This window comes from Ambystoma mexicanum, chromosome 4p, assembly GCF_040938575.1.
Source record: "Ambystoma mexicanum isolate Mex_15411 chromosome 4p, UKY_AmexF1_1, whole genome shotgun sequence".
Taxonomy (NCBI): Eukaryota; Metazoa; Chordata; class Amphibia; order Caudata; family Ambystomatidae; genus Ambystoma; species Ambystoma mexicanum.
In genome coordinates, this window is record NC_090927.1 from 742,421,180 (window position 1) to 742,441,530 (window position 20,351).

Here is a 20,351-nt window from a genome sequence, read left to right on the forward strand (position 1 = left end):
GGAGAAGAAACACAAGTTACAGATGCCTGGATTTCTTATAATGACCTCTTTTATATATAGGTAGTGTCACTAGGTTCCCCAGAGTTCAGGGCTCCCCAGAAGTTAAGTGTAATGGTTGTCCTAGCCACACTTGACAGGGGTATGATTGTGACTCTGCCATATGCTATTCATTGTGCAGCCCCACATGTGGACTATCACATAGATTGGCTGGTGCATGGGAATTGAGAATAATGTGGAATCCTCCGGGGTGAATGTGGCAGAAGCTGGACCATTAATGGTAGGACAGACCTGCAAATCAATACAGGTGACCCTTTGATTCCTCAGGGTGCCAACTTTATTGACATCCATGGTGCTGAAAGGGCATCCTATATGTAGAACCCCTGTGGAGAGGATCGGCACATCCCTAAATTAATCCTACGTAATGTCAATGGCACCACCAATAGAGACTACTGACTAAACCTCACCCTGCTATGAGATTCTTGCATGTTTTCATTTCAGGTTTCTGTAGCATTTAAAGTACTTAGTATTCATAGTCCCAGGACGGGGGGTGAAGGGGGGTGGACCAGCATATTTGTTCATCTCAAAAGTAGATCATCTTTGTTCTTATTGGGAAGTTGTGGTGTTCACAATTCATCCACAAATACAATCCTTGAAATTCATAAAATCACCGCGCTCCTCTTACCCACCCAACCCCGGCCCTCGGAACCACTCAAAAACCCTTCCAAGCATGGCAGCAATGTCCAGCACCTTACATGCCAGCCTCTTCCAGAGCATTGAGAGCTCCTGCTAGACCTCACTTTTACTTGTTGCTACAGGAAACGTGCACGCCATCCTGCCTTTCCATCTCATCTCGTGTGATACTGAAAATGAAGCGGATGTTCTCAGGTACTAATTTCTACTGTTTTACATTTAAGGACATCATATTGGAACGTCTGAAAACGCTAGGAGGAAACACGCCCTTTAATTTGTTTATTAAAAAGGAACTGGAGCAGCTCATGGCACTGCTGTCAGAAATCAGGAGAAATTTGCAAGTAAGTTACTTAGGAAGAGCGCATTGATACCATTGACAAAAAGCATGGCTCCAGCATCATCGATTCACCAAGCTAGTATGTGTGATAGAAACAAAGCACAGGCGCACAGCAGGGGGCCAGAATACAGAAACTTTGCATATGTGCAAGTGCTGAATTGCACAATATTAGCGCTAGCCCAAGTGCTAACGCTGTGCAACTTTGCACCTGCACTGCTGTAAGGTTTCTGTAATCTGGCCCCAAAACTATGCTCCCATTTAATAAGCAAGAAATGCAAACAGTTTGGGCTTTTGTGTTATCCTGGGAAAGGCCCTTGTCAGGCACAGTGGTATTGACTGACCATTGATGGTAGCAGGTGCAAGATGGTACGAGTACCTGGGCATCTAATAGCAGTTCCTGGAAAATGCATAATACTTGTACACATGCCAAAACCTTTGGCTTTACCAATGCTTGTTTTTAACAGGACTTCTGTGAAGGACACGCATAGTGCTTATAAATCGAGTGGCTGAAGCTAGACTTGGTTATGACATTTGTATTGAACCAGTAGCGGGCTTGCAACCAGGGGAGCCGACTTATGAATTTCCCAAATATAGGAAGTGACATCACCAGCAGTTATATGACCGCATTTGCACGTAGTCGCCAACTTGGTGCGAGGGGGCCGGGGGGCGCAGAACAGTGGAAACATTGGCTAGCATGTACTGCATATACTAAAGTCAAGTAAGAAGGAGGTTTAAGCCTTCCAGTTGTATTCCAGTAGGCCAACACTGCCCCTTCTCCACCCCTCTATAATCATCCATGTTGTAGTAGCCCTCAAAAGGCAGAGCAACACAACTAGGATGAGAGAACGAAATGCCATCCCATCCTGTGAGTGTGTCAAACCTCAGAGCAAAGACTGTGCATGTGCCTCCTACCTTGGAGCACAATCTCACTAATTTGGTGCAAATCTCGCAAGTGGGTGCATGGGAATCCCATGCGTGTGTGTGGGCTGCAGATCCCGGATCACATGCTCACTTCTTCAGTGTGAATCTCTGGCCAAGGCTCTTTGGGCAAGCATTCAGGGTGGGTCTCACACCTTTAAACAGTGTGATATATTGAGTGGGCACCACACAACTGAACGTACAGTTTCACTCTTGGTCATCTCAGTGACCCCATGTATATTAATGGAGTCAGTCTCCCATCTGGGAAGACAATTATATTTCTGTTAAAACACTCTGAAGCCTCACTCCAGTTTTCTCGATCTATAGATCCATACCATATTCATTCATTGTGTGTGCAGGGGTGATAACTTGTGTCTGAGAGAGCTCATTCTTTCATTCAGGAGAGATAAAGGGGTAACAACCCCCTGTATGTGGGATCAGGCTCATTTTGCCCCATGGCCCCTCACTCCAGAATGAGTGAGCAGGTTTTAAGACCCTGCTGATTCTGCTATCCTACAGGCTTGAGCCTTCTATCCCTTGCCCCATCACGGCTTCCAACATTCTGAGCGGCAGTATATGGACAGCAGGCAGCTCGGGACATGCCTGTTGCCAATTGAATGTAGCCAGATCTACTATTTAGACACTGGGAGAGTGCCAGGAACCCACATTAGTGGTGAAGAAGCACTCAACATACAGAACATACTGGTATAATGTTGCAGTCCTGCTGCGAAATGACAATTCGGTCTGTTTAAATGTAAAGCAGAATGGCTGAGAAGTACACGCACTGTGCCATTAAGAATAAAGCAGCTGTGGTGGGTGGAAGTGCTGCTTCGGTGGCATCAAGAGTATGCAATTTCCTGCGGGGTAGTGTTGGTCATTTCCTTTTGAAGTATAGCAGCCCTATTGAGAAGTGCCATTAAAGGTGAAGCTGTCCAGTGGGCTGGATCAGTGCTGCCCCATAAAAGGTGTGAAGCCTCTGTGAGAAGTGGCAGTACTGTCCCAATGATGAGAAGTGTAGCATTTTCACATTAACTATGCTTAAGCACTTTGGGTTATTGAATAGTGCTGCTACATTCTGAATAATTCCATCCCTTTAAATATATTAGCTCTTGTATAACCACGACAGTGTTGAGTTATTCTGAAGATATCAGACTTGCTCAATAGTTCTGGTTCTGTATCATTAAATGTACTTCAGATCTTCAGAGTCTCCGGAGGATAGCTCAGGGGCAACGTGCTCGCCTTGGAAGCAAGACTACATGGAGTAACACGGGTTTGATCCCTCAGTCCGCGCTTAGAAACCTCTGGGTATTACCAGTGGTCGATGTGGTCGGGAGTGGTGCACCTCTACTTCTTTAAGCAAGTCTGTGCCTCCATTTCTAAAAATCGTTTTGGGTTGGGTGTACTTCTACATCTGTGCACCCCTCTTACCAAGAGGGGTGCACAGATGTACAAATACACCCATCTAAAACGATTTTTAGAAATTGAGGGACAGACTTGGTTTGCATTTGTGCTTCGATTTCCAAAAATCGTTTTGGGTTGGGTGTACTTCTACATCTGTGCACCCCTCATTTTAAGAGGGGTGCACAGATGTAGAGGTACACCCAAACCAAAACGATTTTTTGAAATTGAGGGACAGACTTTGCTTTGCATCTGTGCCTCCATTTCTAAAAATAGCTTTGGGTTGGGTGTACCTCTACATCCATGCACCCGGGTGCACAGATGTAGAAATATACCCAACCCAAAACGATTTTTAGAAATTGAGGGGCAGATGCAAAACAAGAGCCTCTTGCTTTGCATCCGTCCATCAATTTTTAAACATTGTTTTTTACCCGGCTTTTACCCGGCCCACCAGAGAGAGACACAGTATGGATGGAACAAAGGGCCATCCATGTTGTGTCTCTTCTCTCAGCCGGGGGGTCTCAGCCCTGACTTCATTCTGCCGGGCTCCGGAACACCCGCGTACTCCGCGCCCCTGCTTGCAACTCCAATTAAGTCATTTACCCTCTGATGAGTGATTTCACAAAATACTGGCAGACACTTCAAGCACAACGTTTGATGGTAAAGCTTGATTAAAGCGAGCTCAACGAGTTCCCATAAGGAGGTGTTTTGTGTGGGGAGGGGCAGGAAGTTGGCGGGAATAGCCGTAAAGATTAGCATGGACATGGGCAGTCAATGGGGGGTCGGCAAATAACCAAACAACACCTACAGGCTGTGTGTCCCTCCTCATATGCCATTTCTCCCTATCTGTACTCGAAATACATCGTGTTTGCTTACGCGACAGCTAATAGCCCAAACTAAAAATCAGTTCCTGAATGTGGCTACCACACCCAGGAGGAGGCAGCCCCGTTTACACAGGGCCTGTGCACCACTGTTCTCTGAAAATGATCTACACCTGTGCTAATAATGAGAGTGCGGCTCCAGCCACACTGTGAGTATTAGCACAAGTGCAAGGGATGCAGATGGAAGTGGGCAGGAAACCCCAGGAGAGGGGGCAGTCTGCACCCCCTCAATGGCTCCTGGCAAGATCCCTCCCCCCTTCCAAAGTGCACCCTGGCAGTTTGATGTGCATGTGATCAGTGGTGGAAATGGAAAAAATGGAAAGCGGGGTCCCACCAGGGCTGGGGTGGAGGTGGAGTTTGGAGGAAGGGGCGGAGCTCTGGGGGATGGAATTGGCAGTTGAACTCCGCTCAAAGGAAACGTTCAAAATAATAGTTTTTAAATGGTGCCATTTCTTTTATGTTGCTTCTTTCCAAACTCCACGCTGTACACCAATCTCACTTTAAATCACTTCCATGCAGGGGTGCACAGTGGCATTGCTGGCGGGGTTGCGGGGGCATGGGCCCCTTCTCTGAAATCCTGCCCTCCATGCCCCCTACTTCAGCTGGGCTACTCACTCTCAAATGTTTCACCACGTTAAGGGCAGTTTCAAGAAAAGAAAGGGAACACTCGCTGCCTTTCCCCACGGCAGCCGCAAATATACACGGACGCTCTTCATGGGCAAATGTCATTATTGTTTGTATCATGATCCTAGCTCAGCATTTCCTAAAACGGATGTGCGCTACCTCCAGATGCCTTTAAAGCAGGTTAAATGCTCAAAATGTTAATCTTAGCAACTGTCAAGTCACAAACCACAGGGCTGCAATCAACAATGAAGGGCTGTTAAGTTCCCTCTGCCATCAAGACCAGCCCCTCCAATCAGAATGTAGCTCTCAAAACTGTGAATTAGCGAACTAATGGTTGTGTGCCTACATTCTGATGCGAGGGGAGGTGCAGTGGGGTTTGGTAGTTGGTGTGCACAAAGGATTCTCTGCAGGAGTGCTTGTGACATCACACATTCCCTTTCATAGGGGCCCCCCTACTTTTGTCTTTGCCCCCCTCTGTGCCCCCCTAGATTTGATTCCCGAGGAGGCCACTGGTGGTGCACCCAAAATACTGTGGGTAATGCAGTGATTTTTAGTGCATTAAAGGATCCATAGAAATGCTCTACAGTAGAAGGCTACCAGGGTAGCTCAGCAGTTTGAGAGGCCGTTGCAGAGATGTTATAAATTAAAAACTGGTTGTTAATTATATGACTTTTTGCAGTTCCTTATAAGCAAAAAAAAGTGCTATAAAACGTGGTTGGCCAGGGCATGGTTGGGCTGGTCCCTTGCCTATATTCAGGGTGGAGGTATCTCTGCCCCTGTAGTGAAAATCAAAAGCACTCCTGAACCCATAGTTTCATTTCCTAATTACTTTTGTGAGCACAACAGAAACATGTATTTGTGATTAAGCAGCTTGACAAGCATATCAATATAACCTGTGATGGAACACAAAGGAAGGGGCACAAAAATGACAGGGTATTTGTGTGGTAGTCGGGCAAAAAAAGAAACACATGTCAAAGAAAACTAGTGAATGCAAGATTAAGCAGGATGTTTGAGTCTAAGATGCACATTTGGAAAACAATAGTGTGCCCAGCATGCAGAAGGCCTACTTTTAACAGTGATGACCCCCGCCCCAGTGATAGTCTTGGCCCATTGATTCCCATGGCAAATAAGGAATGTAAACTCGCCAGTGACGGCTGGGGGCTTGTAGACATATCACCGAGTCCCCAGCTTGCCTCGGTGAAGCCTTGTCAGGGCTGAGGCAAGCCGGGTCCGAGATCCGGAGAGCCATCTCATACCGGCTGCGGGTGATGGGCGTGCACATGCCTTTGTAAGGCAAAGCATGAATACAACGCAGTCATTAGGGACTCCATTATTTCCGCGATGCACACTGCCATGCAAATGCGAGCCTGCAAAGCTAGCAGATGTGCATTTTCTATCACAGAGGCAGCCTTGCAGCTCCTCCTGGAATACCAGTGTGTACATCATGCTGTGCAAATGGCGTAGTGCGCCATTTTCAAACGTCACAATGTCGTGTTTGCCTGATGAACATACACTGTAAAATCTTCCCCCTCTTGTTTCACAAGAATCAGCTAAACCATGGATGAGGGCTACTTTCATGGCAGGGGCCGGCAGTTAACTCGGAACTCAAGGAATACGATTAACGAGGGGTTTATTTGCAGAACATAAATAGTGCCAGGGTTTGGGTTGGACTGGCAAATGAATGCTGGGTTCTGAAAGAAATCAAAAGGGAGCAGATCTAGCTTGCTTGAGGACCGTAGTCTGTAATTCCCTCCCGCACATTCCTGTGGTTCTGCCTCCTGCTGATCAAACAAAAAGTCACTCCCAGTTCAAAGGGTCTGAAGTGTTCCCTGCCCTACCTTCCTGGCCTGGTTGGTTCTTGCACTATGGTCCCTGTTGTCAGGATGCTGAGGTCTCTCTAGATGGTAGTCCATGCCTTCTAGATTCATGTGGTCTGGGCTTGGCTCAGGCGTGGCCATCCCTGGATCACACTGGGTGTAGGGGGTGTCAGGGGCGCGCCCCAAAATACAAGTGCCCGACTCTGCCACTGTTGTCCCTGGCACAGGATGGACAAGTATGCCCACCCCACTCTCCTGCTCTAACACACTGTCTATACGATTCTCTCTTCTTCACCTTTCCATCAGCCTGTCTTCTCCTTCTCTGCAGGATGATACTGACTTCTCACTCCCCTGGCGTTTCTCCTTCTCATTCCTCCATGGGTCTCACCACTCCCTGTTCTTTTCCCCCGTTTACTCTCTGCTCCCATCTGTGCCTTTCCCCGCTGTGTCGCCTTCTCTTCCCTCGACTCAACTCTTCTGGTCTGTTGCACACCTTTCTTGCTCTTTCCTGTGTCATCCAGCCCTGCTTTGTCTCTTTCACTCTTTCCAAATCCGTCCTTTCTCTTCCTTCCTCACCCTCTCTTGCACATTTACTGCCTCCACTCGTCCGGATCTCTCTCCAGCTTCCCTTTGCTTGTTCTGCTCCCTAGATCTCACTCTCCCTCTGCATCTCACCCCGCCACTGCTGCTCACCTCCCCCCCCTGGCACCCACAAATCCAAGCTTGTTCTGCAGCTGGTTCCTATACCCATGTGAGCGCATCTCTCAGGTCAGTGAATACAAACTCTCCTCAGCTGTAATACATGGGCCATCTGGCCCATCCAGCTTTGGGATTGGTTAGCTGAACTTCCATTAGTTTCCCCCTGTGCCTCATATGGCTCCATGATTGCAAGCATGGGTCAGCAGAGTAAACTTTCAAAGGAGGCATCCACATTCCTCTGCAGCAGCCAGTGCAGTTGCTTACTTTCAAACTCTGCTGCAGGTCAGCACAGCATTCTTGAGTCGCGAGTGGACTCGCTGCAGCTGAGCCATTCACAGACAAGAAGTAGCTCTTGTTTGTCGCACATTAAACCAGCGATGAATGCTCACTGATTGCAGACAGCTGGACACTGTGGATATTTACTTGCAATGCAGGTCCAGCTGTCATACATTGACTTCCTTCTTTACAAGTCCACTGGTAATTAAGGCATGGTGATTAAGATGCAAGGTCAGTCCATTATGTTTTAGGAATCCGTTTTACAAAGGAGCCTGGTGATTCTTGTAGACTTTAGTGGACAGCCAGGCTTTGGGCATATAGGCACTTTAAGCCGGTGTTCAACACCACAGATTAGAGATGGGCTGGGAGACCCAGAGAGCCTTGGGGCACCTCCCTTTTCCACCACCTGCTGGGCCTACATCACTGGGCAGGTGGTGGGACTTTGCCCACACGGTCTCGCCAGCTGCATCTACTAACACAACGTATGGCATTTCATAACATACCTCCACATCTTGTAGCGGCGTGCCAGTGGAGGTCTAGTAGCCTGCATCCTGCCTGCCCTGTGGACTACTGTGAAAGTGTATGACTGAAAAGAAAGAAACCACCTCATTATGCAGGGTTTGCTCTCTTTGTTGTGTGATAGCCAAGTTAGTGGAGTATGATCGGGTGTAAGCCGGAACTGCCTGGCCACAAGGTATTATTTAAGAGCTCTATCATGGCATACTTTCTCTCCCCTGGAAATGGTTTCCCGGTAATATAAAGGATGCTGAGTTCAGACCTGCCTCTTTCATGAGATAACACTGACCACAACGCTACTCTTCATGCATCTGTTCACAAAATAAAAGGGAGAAGTTGGGCATCATCGGGATTCGGGGGATGACACAGGGAGTGTTTTAACTCTTCAAAAGCCTCTTGACTGCTCTTTCTATGGAATCTTGGTCACTTTGAAAGTTCTCAGGTGGCCCATAAGTGGCTCTGAAATCGAAGAAAAGATTGGGGCACATCTTCTATAGTAGTTTAAGAGGCCTTAAAATGGCCAAAGTTCTTTCTTGGTTGTTGCTGCAGGTAGTCGTTGATAGGGCTGGCCCTCACCAACCTGGAATCCTAAGCACTTCACTCTAGAAGTGCCAGATTACATTTGTTGGGGTTGTCTTTTAGACCGGCTTCTCGGAGAGTGTGAGCCACCAAGTATAAACTGTGCATGTGTTCACGCCAGGGCCAGATGTAGATTGGGTTCTCATCTAAGCATGTGCTGACATACACTTACTGCGGTCACATGAATTGATCTATAAACTGCTGAAATGTGGCAGGAGCTCCATGAAGACCAAAAGGCAGGAAGGTAAACTGGAGCAGTCCCATTAGGGGTTGAGAGTGCAGTTTTCTCCTTGTCCCCTGGTGCTAATGTAATTTGTCAGTACCCTTTTGTCAAATCAAACATGGCAACATAAGAGGACGTCTCAGTCATTTTAGTCATGTCATTAGCCCTGGCAAGTAGGGTATGCATGAAAGTGGGAGATCTCATTCATCTTGCAAATGTCACTACACAATCTCCATCTTCCATCTGGCTTACCCACAGAGATGATTGGGGAAGCCCAGTGACTCTGAGAGGGCTGAATTACTCTCAGAAGCAGGATCTTCTGAACTACATTTTCTACTATCTGGCATCTGGTAATCTTCGCGGAGGAAGACTCTATCTTCCCTGCTCAGGTTTGTGTATGGTTGGAGAAATCCTTTGCCTTGCTTGACAATCATAGAAAATATGCGAAAAGAGATTGAGAGAGTCATACAGCTCTTGTGCTTGTTAGGGTTGCAGCATCTGTTTGAGTTCCATCTTCTGTAATAGGTCTCCGAGTGAGTCAGTAGTTAAAGTTACATCAGCATTTGTACTTGTATTTGTTTGAAGGTAAGGATCTCACTTTCGATCAGAAATGACTTACATTTAAACATTTTCAGATGACGCAGGCATTCCTTCAAAGGGTGCCTGTTCAATCGCACAGAGATGAGAAATAGCGGTGAGCCAGTTTTTAAAGGTGTAAAAAAGAGTGTAACATAGACCAGGAACACAATAAAACAGAAGACATGTAAATGAAACAGGTGACTTACAAAGGTACCATTACACTAAGGTCGGAGTTCTTTAAACTAAAGAGTAGTAGTGAATAAAAATACAAAATTGCATTATTAAGCGTCACCGGAGAGTGTTGTGGGGTCAGGTAGGGGGGATGGAGGAGAAGGACCTCCCTCTTTAGCAAGTAAGTGAAGTTTAAGCTGAGCTTTGCTTGTGATCGGGAGTGGGTTTCAGTGGAGCGGGGTGAGTAGTGAGAAAGGGCAGAAGTGAGAGCAGGCAAAGAGAGGGGCATGGGACACTGAGGTTCAGTGCAGAGGAGGAGCAGAGGGAATGAGATGGTGAGTAGGCAGAGATGCATCAAACGGGTACTGAAGAGAAAAACCCTTGATAGCTTTTTGGACTATGAGAAAGAATTTCAAAATGAAGTGGTTCTGCAGGAGCCACCATGGCTGGATCTGTTGGGTCCTTCTAAGCTTTCAGCCAGCTGTGGTAGATCTGGGTAAGCTTCCTTCTGTTATTTTGTTGGACCTAATCATTAAGATCACTTAGTACTTTTGTAACTACGCCCGGCTCGTGCCACTGAGCTAGTAACTTGCTTTCCAAAGTGGATAACAGTCCTAAGACCTTGTTCTGCACTTGAAATGACCAGAGTCAGACTTGGTAATCATACAGTCATGTTTGCTTTTCCTGTGCCTACATCAGGTGTTTGATGACCAGATCTGATACTAGGGTGATTCTTACCTTGATTATCTGTACAAACAGAGAGGTTTTTAAACCAGTGTCCTCTTGATCTCCCAACTCTCCTTCAACATGTCCAGAACATCTCAGGGTTTTCAGCCATGCACAAGTTAATAGTTAATTGTTCTAGCAAATGAACAAGAAGGCTAGGTAACTAATCTAGCACTTGGGACAGGTGGATCAGCCAGTTAGTGTGCTCAGAGCGCAGGCTTTATTGATGGATGTCGAATTTCACAGCAAGCTGAGCGTTACTCGCACCCACCCTCCACCCTCACCTCACTGTTCACTCTATGCATTGCTACTTCGCCCACACCCCAAATACTCCTGCACTGTGCCTTCCCTTGACAGCACCCTCCATTTAGGGAAAGCCCTTGCTTCCCGCCCTGTGGCACTTTTCTGTACACTAATGCGATTCTCTAGCTCTCTGTCACGTGCCGGAAATAGACAGGCGGTTCCACTGGAAGCATGGCTGTTTAAGTAAAAAGACAGAGAAAATAATTCAAGGACAAAGAACTGAGTGCAAGAGCAAATACATAATAAGGCAATAGAGGGCTCCAACTAGAGACATAAGGGCAGGAACAGAAAACGCAGAGCAGCAGCATATCAAGAGTACTGAAACAAAAAGGGTACTGAAGACAGGAAAGGTGGGATGTAAACTATGGACTGGAATTATGGACCAGAATCAAGGACAATATGGAGTAAAGGAAGCTTTGGTCTAAAAGTTAGAACTGAAATCAAGGGCTGTGGGCAGAACCCAAAGGGACTATGGGCAGGCAACAAAGGCATTGGATCGGCAGCAGGTACGGGTAAAATCAGCAGCCAACAGGGCTTAGCAGGAGATCACAATTCCAACCAAGTGGGCCCTGAACATACACTCAACGCAAGAAGCAAGAGCTCCTGGTGCCAGATGGGCAAATACCTTTGGCTAAGAGCGCACACCCTAGGCTGGAGCACGCCCTCTGGCTGCAGATGTAGCTCCAGCTTTCTCCTTCCTCGCAAGACCTGGGGCGGTGAAAGGAAAGCCTCCCTCTGGACCTCTGGGGATGGCGGTTTTCGGTATGATGCATAAAGATATGCGAGTTTTCCCAACCACCTATAGGTGCATTCTGGGATCTTTATTTTGTGCACTCCCCAATCCTTTCTGAATGGAATGCAAAGGCAGGAAAAGTCATGACGCTAGTTCTGGATGGACTGTGGCAATGTATTCTGAGCCGCAGCTGCTAGTTCGCAAAGGCCTCCTCGCACTGCTGAAGGGGCAGTGGCAAGGCAGTGTGTACCAGTAGCACCTTCAGAGTGAATCCCAGAACTCCCACAGATGAGTTACTGCAAGTGAAGTATTTTCCCTGTGTGCTGCCAGAGGTCGGTAGAAAAATTATTTGGTTATGTAGACCCTAGTGTGATTGTGTAATCTTTTCTAAACCTACAGTTAGAATTTAATTCACTAGAAAACCACATTCTAGGTTAGCAAAGCCTTTGCAATATGGGTAAATTCAGCACGAGGCAAAGTTGCCAGGTATATGTCTGTTTGGCAATATATTTATGGTAAACAAGTGAAAAGTTCAACATATCTTGTGGAAAATTGAATGTTAAATGACTGTCTTTTCTGAGAAGCATAAATAATTTGTATAAGCACAACTTCTCACACAAATGTGTGTACACGAATTGCATACAATTTAATACATGCATTGAAGTAAACATGTGCTTTTTTGATCTGTTGTAAAAAGATATGACCAATGAATTGTACTTTGCTTGTTCACCTCTAAGGCGATAAAAAGTGCCATGGAGTCAGAAGGCACGCTGGGTGACCAGCTTTCCGGGACAGTCATGTCAGTTGCGAATGACCTGCATCACAGAAGGACTCCAGTGCACTGGTGTGCCCTAGCGGGCAGTCTCTCCTACCCACCCGAATGTACGGCTTCGGCGTGGATCAGTGAGCAACAGCAGCGCGTGGCACATTTTGAGAAGATTCTGCACCTGGTAAGTGCTGTCTCAATAGGATCCATTTTTCAGATGTCAGAAGAATTAAGCGATAACGAGGTGTAATGCACCTTGCGTGCCTCAGCACGTGGAGTAGCAGAGAGAACGCGCTACTGTGAGGCTAATCCCCCTCAAACATATCTAATGCCGTACCATAATGCAGGGGGTCCTTAAAGCCTCCCAACCAAACACACCCCCAGGGGAAGAAGTAGATTGTACAGGCCAGTGGATCGCTTGTTCTTCTTGGCAGGTTACGCTTCAAGGCACAGCGCTCTCTGCGTAACCTCTTTTCTTTTTAGGCTGGCGAGAAATTAACAGCATGGGTGGAGCACACCACGGTTTTAGTCATGAGGTGTATAATGTTCCACTTACAAAATCTAGCTTAATGTTTATATGTAAATGTCTACTGTAATGCCAAAACCAATACTTTAGGACCTCTTTAGAGAACTTTGTCAGGAAAAAGGGTCCCTGGTACAAAAAACAAATGGGAATGGTGGGGTAAGGGATTTAAAGAGTGCACGTTGGGGCGGCATATACTAAATATCAAGCGCATTGCGTGAGCTAGAGGGGGGACAGGGTGGGACAGGACGATCCCAAGGAGGCCCTGCCATTAAAGATCTGCACTGCCTGTTGGTAGTGATTGTTCTGTTTAACAAGATTGTTTTTTGGGAGACAGCAGAGGCTCCAGTAGTTTGGTTGCACCCTCAAGAATTCGTTATGAGGATACACTAGTTGAGGGCAGTGCATTTACAACAACTCTAATGCCTTAAAATGTATATGTCCTGTGCTCGTATGTGTGTCATGGTGCTTACCGGTATCCACGGCCAGAAAAAATGAAAACTAAATCTCACACATTTTAACCATCAGATGTTTGTGCACACCACCAGGGTCAAGAATAAACAAGTATATCAGTTGCATTGTTTTAGGGCATACATGTTTGCTCCCCAAATCCTGCCCAATTGTCCTCCATTCTTTTCTGTGTGTGCCCAGTAACACGCATATGGACAAATCTTGTCTGCTGAGCAGAGTTTATTTTATTCTCTCGTCTTAAGGTCAGAAGTGGTTGCTACACGAGTCTTCCTAAGTCTCCCGTAATCTAGTTGCTCTTGTTACAGAGAAATCAAAGGGTCCTTACTTTGGGATGTGTCCTTCCAACATCACTCCATCTGCGTCACGTAAAACACAGCTCACCTTGTACATCCCCCACCTGCACTGATCATCACCCATCTCCACACCCAGTTAATGGTTGACAGGTTATAGAATTGCAATAGTAAAATACCCATCAGACTCCCTTATCACTCAAACAATCACACAAACAACCACGACCTCCCAGTTCCTAATGACATTGGTTACTTTTTTTTCTCAACTGGTTATGAATACATTAAATGAATGACACCATCACCATTACATTGCCACTGGTTTCATTTCAATAGACAGACTGATGTATACTACTTAAGCCTTATGCAAAGGAGAAGAGTGCCTATTGGTATTGCTCACTTACATGCCTCCTGTCTGTATTACCTGATGCCCTCATACAGATGTAAATTGTCACCTGCTCATTTTGGCAATAAGGATCTGCACAGGCACAGTGCCTGGACAGAGTTGCTGGGCCCATTGCTGGATAGATGCTACTCAGGACTCCTTGAGAGAACACTACTTGCACATCACTTTTTGGCTTTGGACAGCGCTGAATCATGTGATTTAATCACGCAAAGAAATGTTTGTGTCTCCAACATTTTGGTTGACCCACATCCCAAATCCTTGGTAAGGCTGTACCTAGATGAGGGGTCTGCAACCTGTGGCTCTTCGAATGTCTTGGACTGTGACTCCTTAGGATCCCTCACTATTGAATGTGTTGGCTAGGGCTGATGGGATCAGTAGTACAACACATCCCGAGAGCCACAATTTGCAACCCCAGACCTAGAAGGACTGGGATGCCTTCCAGTGCTTGTACAGCTGTGAGGAGAAAATAGCTGGCTGAGCTAGATTCAGTCTTCCAACAAGAATTGATTCTCAGACAACATGCTGAGATTTGCTGAAGAACTTGAACCTCAGAGGGAGTGATGGGTAGGATCAATTCATCCTGTAATGTGTTGTGTTCAGCGCAGTGCATACAGTTTATGCGTTCACTATGGCACAACTTGTGTACATTTTCCACCTTTCTTTGGTAAATATATTGATCATGTGCCACACTAGTTCAGAAGATAACTCAGTGTGTTAACAATGTGTTGCCGAGATCTGTGTTCATTTGCCAGATTACAGTACCAAATTCCAGAAAGAAAGACTCTGAGCCTGAGAGGACTATCCTGCAGAGCGCCGTAAAGACGAATTTCTGGTGTACATTGCTAACTCATTGGGTGAGGGCAGGATATCGGCCACACTGTCTGAGATGATAATGAACGAAATAGAGCTCCTGAACCCTAAGGATAGGTGCAGATGGGCGGAAGACATGGGTATTGAGCTGTCCGAGCAACAACGGAAGCTGATGGGCTTTCATACGAAAACTGTGTCACTCCAGATTCGAGCTGGTGCAATACAAGGTACTTAAGAGACTGTACTATACACCTAGTAGGATCGGCAGAACTATCAGTCTAGAGATAGTGCATGTCCTAGATGCAGTTCAGATAATGCTGACCACCTACATATACTTTGGAGCTGCGGGTGTCTACATGAATTCTGGGGTTTGGTGCTGAAACTTATGTCTGAAGTGGTGGTATCCCCTATTGCATGCTCACCGCTGGGGGTATTGTTTGGCATATGGACAGACATTCCAGCGAAAGGGCCTAGAGCATTTGTCAATATGGGATGTATGATGGCCAAGAGTTGCATCCTTCGGAAGTGGAAGGACAAAGCCCCACCACGGACAAAGGAATGGCTGGTTGATTTGACCTGGTCCGAGAACTGTGAGGATGCTTATGTTGGAGCCCTGTCGGCCACCTTCAGGTCGAAGGATAAATGGGGGGAATTTCATGCATATCTGGCTGACAGACTCCCAGACTGAGGCTAACGTGTGAGTGTTGCTCAGACAGTTGAGGTGTAGAATTAATGTGGGCAGTTTTGGCGGGGGGGATTGGTGCAGAGGCACACTGCTGTGAGAGTGTGCCGATCTGTGCCCTTGCTTGTACAGTTATACATGTACTGCTGCTGAGATTGTGATCTGGTGATTTCTTCTTATGCTTTGATGGTGTACTCTTGAAGGCCAAGCGTAAACAAAGTGTTAAAAAAAGACTGAGTCTGAGCCGTCTCTGAGGACGATACACTTGAGTGTATATACATTTTCGTTATGGGAACAACTAAATAAACTAAACTACTGTGCTACAAAACAATGAACGTAAACCAGAAAACGCTAGTAAAAGGTACCCTAGCATGAATATGGTGCAGGACAGATATAGAGCTTGGCTCCTCCAAACGAGGGTTGAATAAGGGGCAGCAACCACCAATAAAGAGCCTATAGTGATAGCCAGGAGTGGTAACTAGGCGGCCAACTTGAAGACGAGTGTGGTTCCAAAGTGTTGGGGCCTGTATCCCTGACCCTGGACAAATCATCTTATCTCACTGTATGGTACTGTTCTGTCTTCTGTGAAAAGGTTTGGCTTTTTTCAATCTGATAGCATTGATTAGTCCATTGCCTGCTCTTCTTTTTCATGTAGGCCTTTTGAGTAGAAGGAGTCCTAGCTTATGCCTTCTGCTGATTTCTGTTCTGATACTGCACTGGCCACCTGGCTACACTCTGATTTCAGGCCCAGGTCCCTGCCCGCCCAGTTGCACACCCGCACTGTCTCCCGGCAACCCTTGCACTTGGGGCTGTATCTGTAACCCTACATTCCCCCCACCTGCACTTTTGGACAGCTGCTGTCTGCACTTACTATTGCACCTGCCACCTGCTGGCCGAACTTCCTGTTATTGTTTTGATCCCATGTACAGCACTGCCCCTTCCCCTTTAACCTGGCACTTTCCGCTCCCCCCCTCCACTTGCACGATCGCAATGTCACTTGGCCTATTAAGATCGTTGTCTCTGTCCTCCCTCTGTTCCCCCTTCCGTGCCTCGCCGGGCCTTGAAACACTTGTGTATAGGAGCGTTACAAATGCCACATCATATCATATATATCATATCATGTTCAAGTCTACTTAGATGATGCAAAAAAACGTTTGCTTTTTGTTTACAATTTCAAATGTTGTTCTTCACAACATATCTGGACACCTTTGTCAAACATGGATTATAAACAGGTGTCCTTATCAGATAGTTTCTTTAGTTGAGTGTAGCTAAAGAATTAAAATACAGTAGTAAAACAATCATGGGATTTGTTAGTATGGCAACAATTAGCCTTCTGGCACTTGCATACTTCCCTTAATGCGGGAGAAAATGGAGCTAAAAATAATTTCCTTCATGTACTGAACTTGTTGCTAACCCAGCTAAAGTAAAAAAAAAAATTAATTTAACCTGGCTTGGATTAACACCGCTGAGTCTATGCACTCTTATTCCTCCTTAAATCGCTTACGTGGAGAACACAAGAAGGCAGGGACGGTATCGCCTTACCTGGCAATTTATCCGAATAAGTACATAAGGCATTTCTTCCTGCGTTTTTGCTGGAATTGAATTCGGACAAAGCAGATTCTGGTTGGATTTGGTCTGCTCTCGGCAGAGCAAGCAACCTGTCGCTTTTGCAACAGGGACAACCAGCAGGAGACCCTTAGGCATCTGTTAGTTTCCTGCACGGCTGTCTAGGTTGCAAGAGAGAGTTACTTAGGAAAATGTCAACGTATGCTCAGAAACGGTCAGCAGGACTTGGCAAGGTTAATCTGCCTAGCAGGTTCTCCTACTAGTACAGTTCTTGCTGTTACTGGGTTCCTAAGGAGCTTGAAATTGAAGGTTTATGAAAAAGGCGTATCAGGACTATTTGGGGCTGCCAAATTATTTTTCTCTGCTGGTAATGTGTTTTAAACTTGTGAATTGTAATATGAAATTTTGAATTGAGCATTGTTTCACATGCATTTTATGAAATGTTGATGATTATTTTTCCTTTTTCTTTTTTAGGAATTTCTTTTTTTGTATTTGTTTTTTATAGAGATGTGTGTAATGTATTATATACTTGATTTTCCTTTTATGCGTACGGAAAGTTGTTAAAAGTTAATTTTGCTTTGTCTTTTTAACGAAATAACAATAAAACACATTTTTCTTTTGCATAATATTAGACAAGTCTAATGTTGGGTTATCATATGATCGGAGTACTTTCCAATTAAAATCTAGAAAATTGGGTATTGTTTGAGTTTGTGAAAGCCATGAAGTCACAATAAATTGCACCTTCCTGTACAACAAGTTTGGGAAACGATGCAGTTAAATGCTGACAATGCAGATGTAATTCGAAGCCCAGCTTCACTATTTATCCAAAGTGTTTGATCCTTGGAAACTCATGTAATCTCAAAGTGCCTAATCTGTCAACATTGTACTGAATTGTAGTGTTATAAGTATTTGTAGAGCACGAGCTAAGGCCCAAGGGCATCTAGGCGCTAACAGAGACAAGGTGAGGATTGAATAGAAAGCAGGATCAAAATACGTACGTTTTCAGGCTCTTGCGGAATTGAAGAGACTCTGAGGTGTCACAGAGGTGCGCAAGCAGAGAATTCCACATAGTGGGAGCCAGCGCTGAAAACGATCTTCCCCCTGCACAAGCCCTACGGAAACCTGGAACACACAGCAGTGTTTGAGAAGAGGACCAGAGAGTTCTAGTGGACTTGTAAAGAGTCAGTTTGGACCCTAGAAACTCAGCACCAAGAGTTGTGAATCGCATGGTGTACTTAAACTTAATCCAGCTCCTAATAGGGATCCAGTGCGGCTGACAAAGTAGGTCCTTCGAATGCGAGAGTGTAGGAGCCAACCTGGCAGCCACATTTTGTAAAATGTGCAACCTGCTTAACATGTCAAAGATAGATACCCTTGCAATAATCAATGGATCCCATAATAGAAGAAGTAACCACTTTGGCCTTGGACTCTGGAAGAAGAAATGGTAAAACCTTTTTAAAGGATTTTCAAATTAACAATGCCTGATTGACACACAGAAGAGATTTGGATTTCTCTAGATCAACTGGTAAGAAGTTGGATTCCCAAACTCTTTGCTGCTAAAACTGGCTCGAGGCAAGGCTCTAGAGCGGTTGGCCAGAAGTCTGCAGTCCACACAGCCCCAGAGGCAGGTGAACCAACCATAAGGACCTCCCCTTGATCCCAGTTGAGTTTGAGCCAGTTTGTGGCCATCAAGTTTCCAACAGAAGAAAGGCAGTCCATCAGCCGCGACAATATTGGAGAGATAATCGCATGTTTTAAAGACACTGGAATCATCCCTGTCGAGAAGGAGTGAACAGAGTAATAGACTTATCCGAGAATTAATAAATAATATGAAGGGGAATCGGATCAATAGGGGAAGCAGATCTGAGTTTCAATAGCGACACTAACACCATGCTGTTAGTCACTGTTTTAAACTGAAAAGCACTACTTTGATTATCATCAGACATTAGGGCGAGACGGCAGTAACTCTGAGAAGCAGACCTGCCAGTCCCAATATTTTTTTAGAATACTACTGATTTTGTCGACAAAAGAGGAGGCGATGAGGTCACAGTGGGATTGTGTGTACAGAGCCTCTGCTAGAGGTAGGACTGGGGCTGAGAGTTCTTTAGCAACTTGAAATAAGATCCTAGCAGAACAAGAAGCTGTCAAAATTCGGTCGGCAAAGTAACAGGATTTAGCATGTTTTATAGCTGCCTGATATTCTGTCAGGGTAAGGCCTTTCCACTGGCGGCGGGTTTGAATGGATGTGTTAGGTCCATAGCCAGAGGTCTGAATGGAAATAGAAAAATGAAGTATTGATCAGACCAGGGTACAGGAAGGGGCTTGAACGTATTCAGCCCACTACATTCAGGCAGAAGAGCTACTCATTGTTTTGCCTGGAGATCATTGGGGTTATTTGGCCTAAAAGAACCAATTTAGGGTATTTCAGAGATTAATCCGCCACCAGTTGGGCAAAATCATTAAGAAAAAGACTTGTGGTATGAGATGGTGGATGGTAGACTAAATGAATGTCGATAGAAATACTAGGAGAGGTGTTAGGAAAGATTGTATGCAGTACCCTTTGGGTGCACTACAACAACCCAACCTCCTGGCAATAGAAACCCAACCTTTGGTATAAGTCTGCACTACACAGGTTGGTAGCGTGTGGGGCAGCTAGGCTTATCTCAAGACCGGTCAATGTGAGTTGTAAGGGATTACACAGATATTCTCAGTGACAAGTATATAAATAAACTCTTACACACAAGGTTTCTTGATAAAATATTTATTTATTTATTTATCAGTCAGAATAAGCCTTCTTCAGAAGGGGGCAATATGTGACACCACACAAATATACTTCAAAAATACACACTCTTAGTTATCTAAATCACCAAATACCCATTTGGGATGACACACAGGCACTACCCACACCTTCAGGTGACTTCAATAGCTAGGGTGCTATCCCTGTTGCATTTAGAATATTCTTAGGAGTAGTGTTAAAGAGAAGAGAGGTCAGAATAAAACAAGTATTCATACAGTTATTCTTAAGTAGGTAAGTACTTTCAATACAACCCCCCAATGCAAAGTCAGTTAACCCTTTCCTGGAAGGAAGGCAAAACACATAAGCAGCAGAGAGAAGAGTCATTCAGGGAGCCTAGGCCAGCCAATGTTAAGTTAGCAAAAGTCAAGGTGAACTGAAGCACTTCTTGCAGGTAAGTAGAAAGTCTTTTCCAATGTTTAAAAAGTCTTGGTAGAATAGAAGAAAATCAAAGTAGGGCCACAAGCTGATTAGACTTGTGAAGTAAAGAAGCTGCAAGCAACTCTACACATGCAACCAAGCAAGTCTCCAACAAGGGCAAGTGGTTACACAACAAGAGGTAAGTTCTCTTAGACT

The 20,351-nt window shown here is 45.5% G+C and overlaps 1 protein-coding gene across 1 annotated transcript in view; it reads left to right on the forward strand.

Annotated features, from left to right (window-relative positions):
- Positions 1–20,351, forward strand: part of LOC138452855 (uncharacterized) — a 1,928,742-nt gene that overhangs the window by 1,852,221 nt on the left and 56,170 nt on the right. Inside the window, exons 104-105 of the mRNA XM_069605205.1 lie at positions 915–1,031; positions 12,208–12,420. Of these exons, the coding sequence (XP_069461306.1) occupies positions 915–1,031; positions 12,208–12,420 (330 nt within the window). The remainder of the gene's footprint in view (positions 1–914; positions 1,032–12,207; positions 12,421–20,351) is intronic.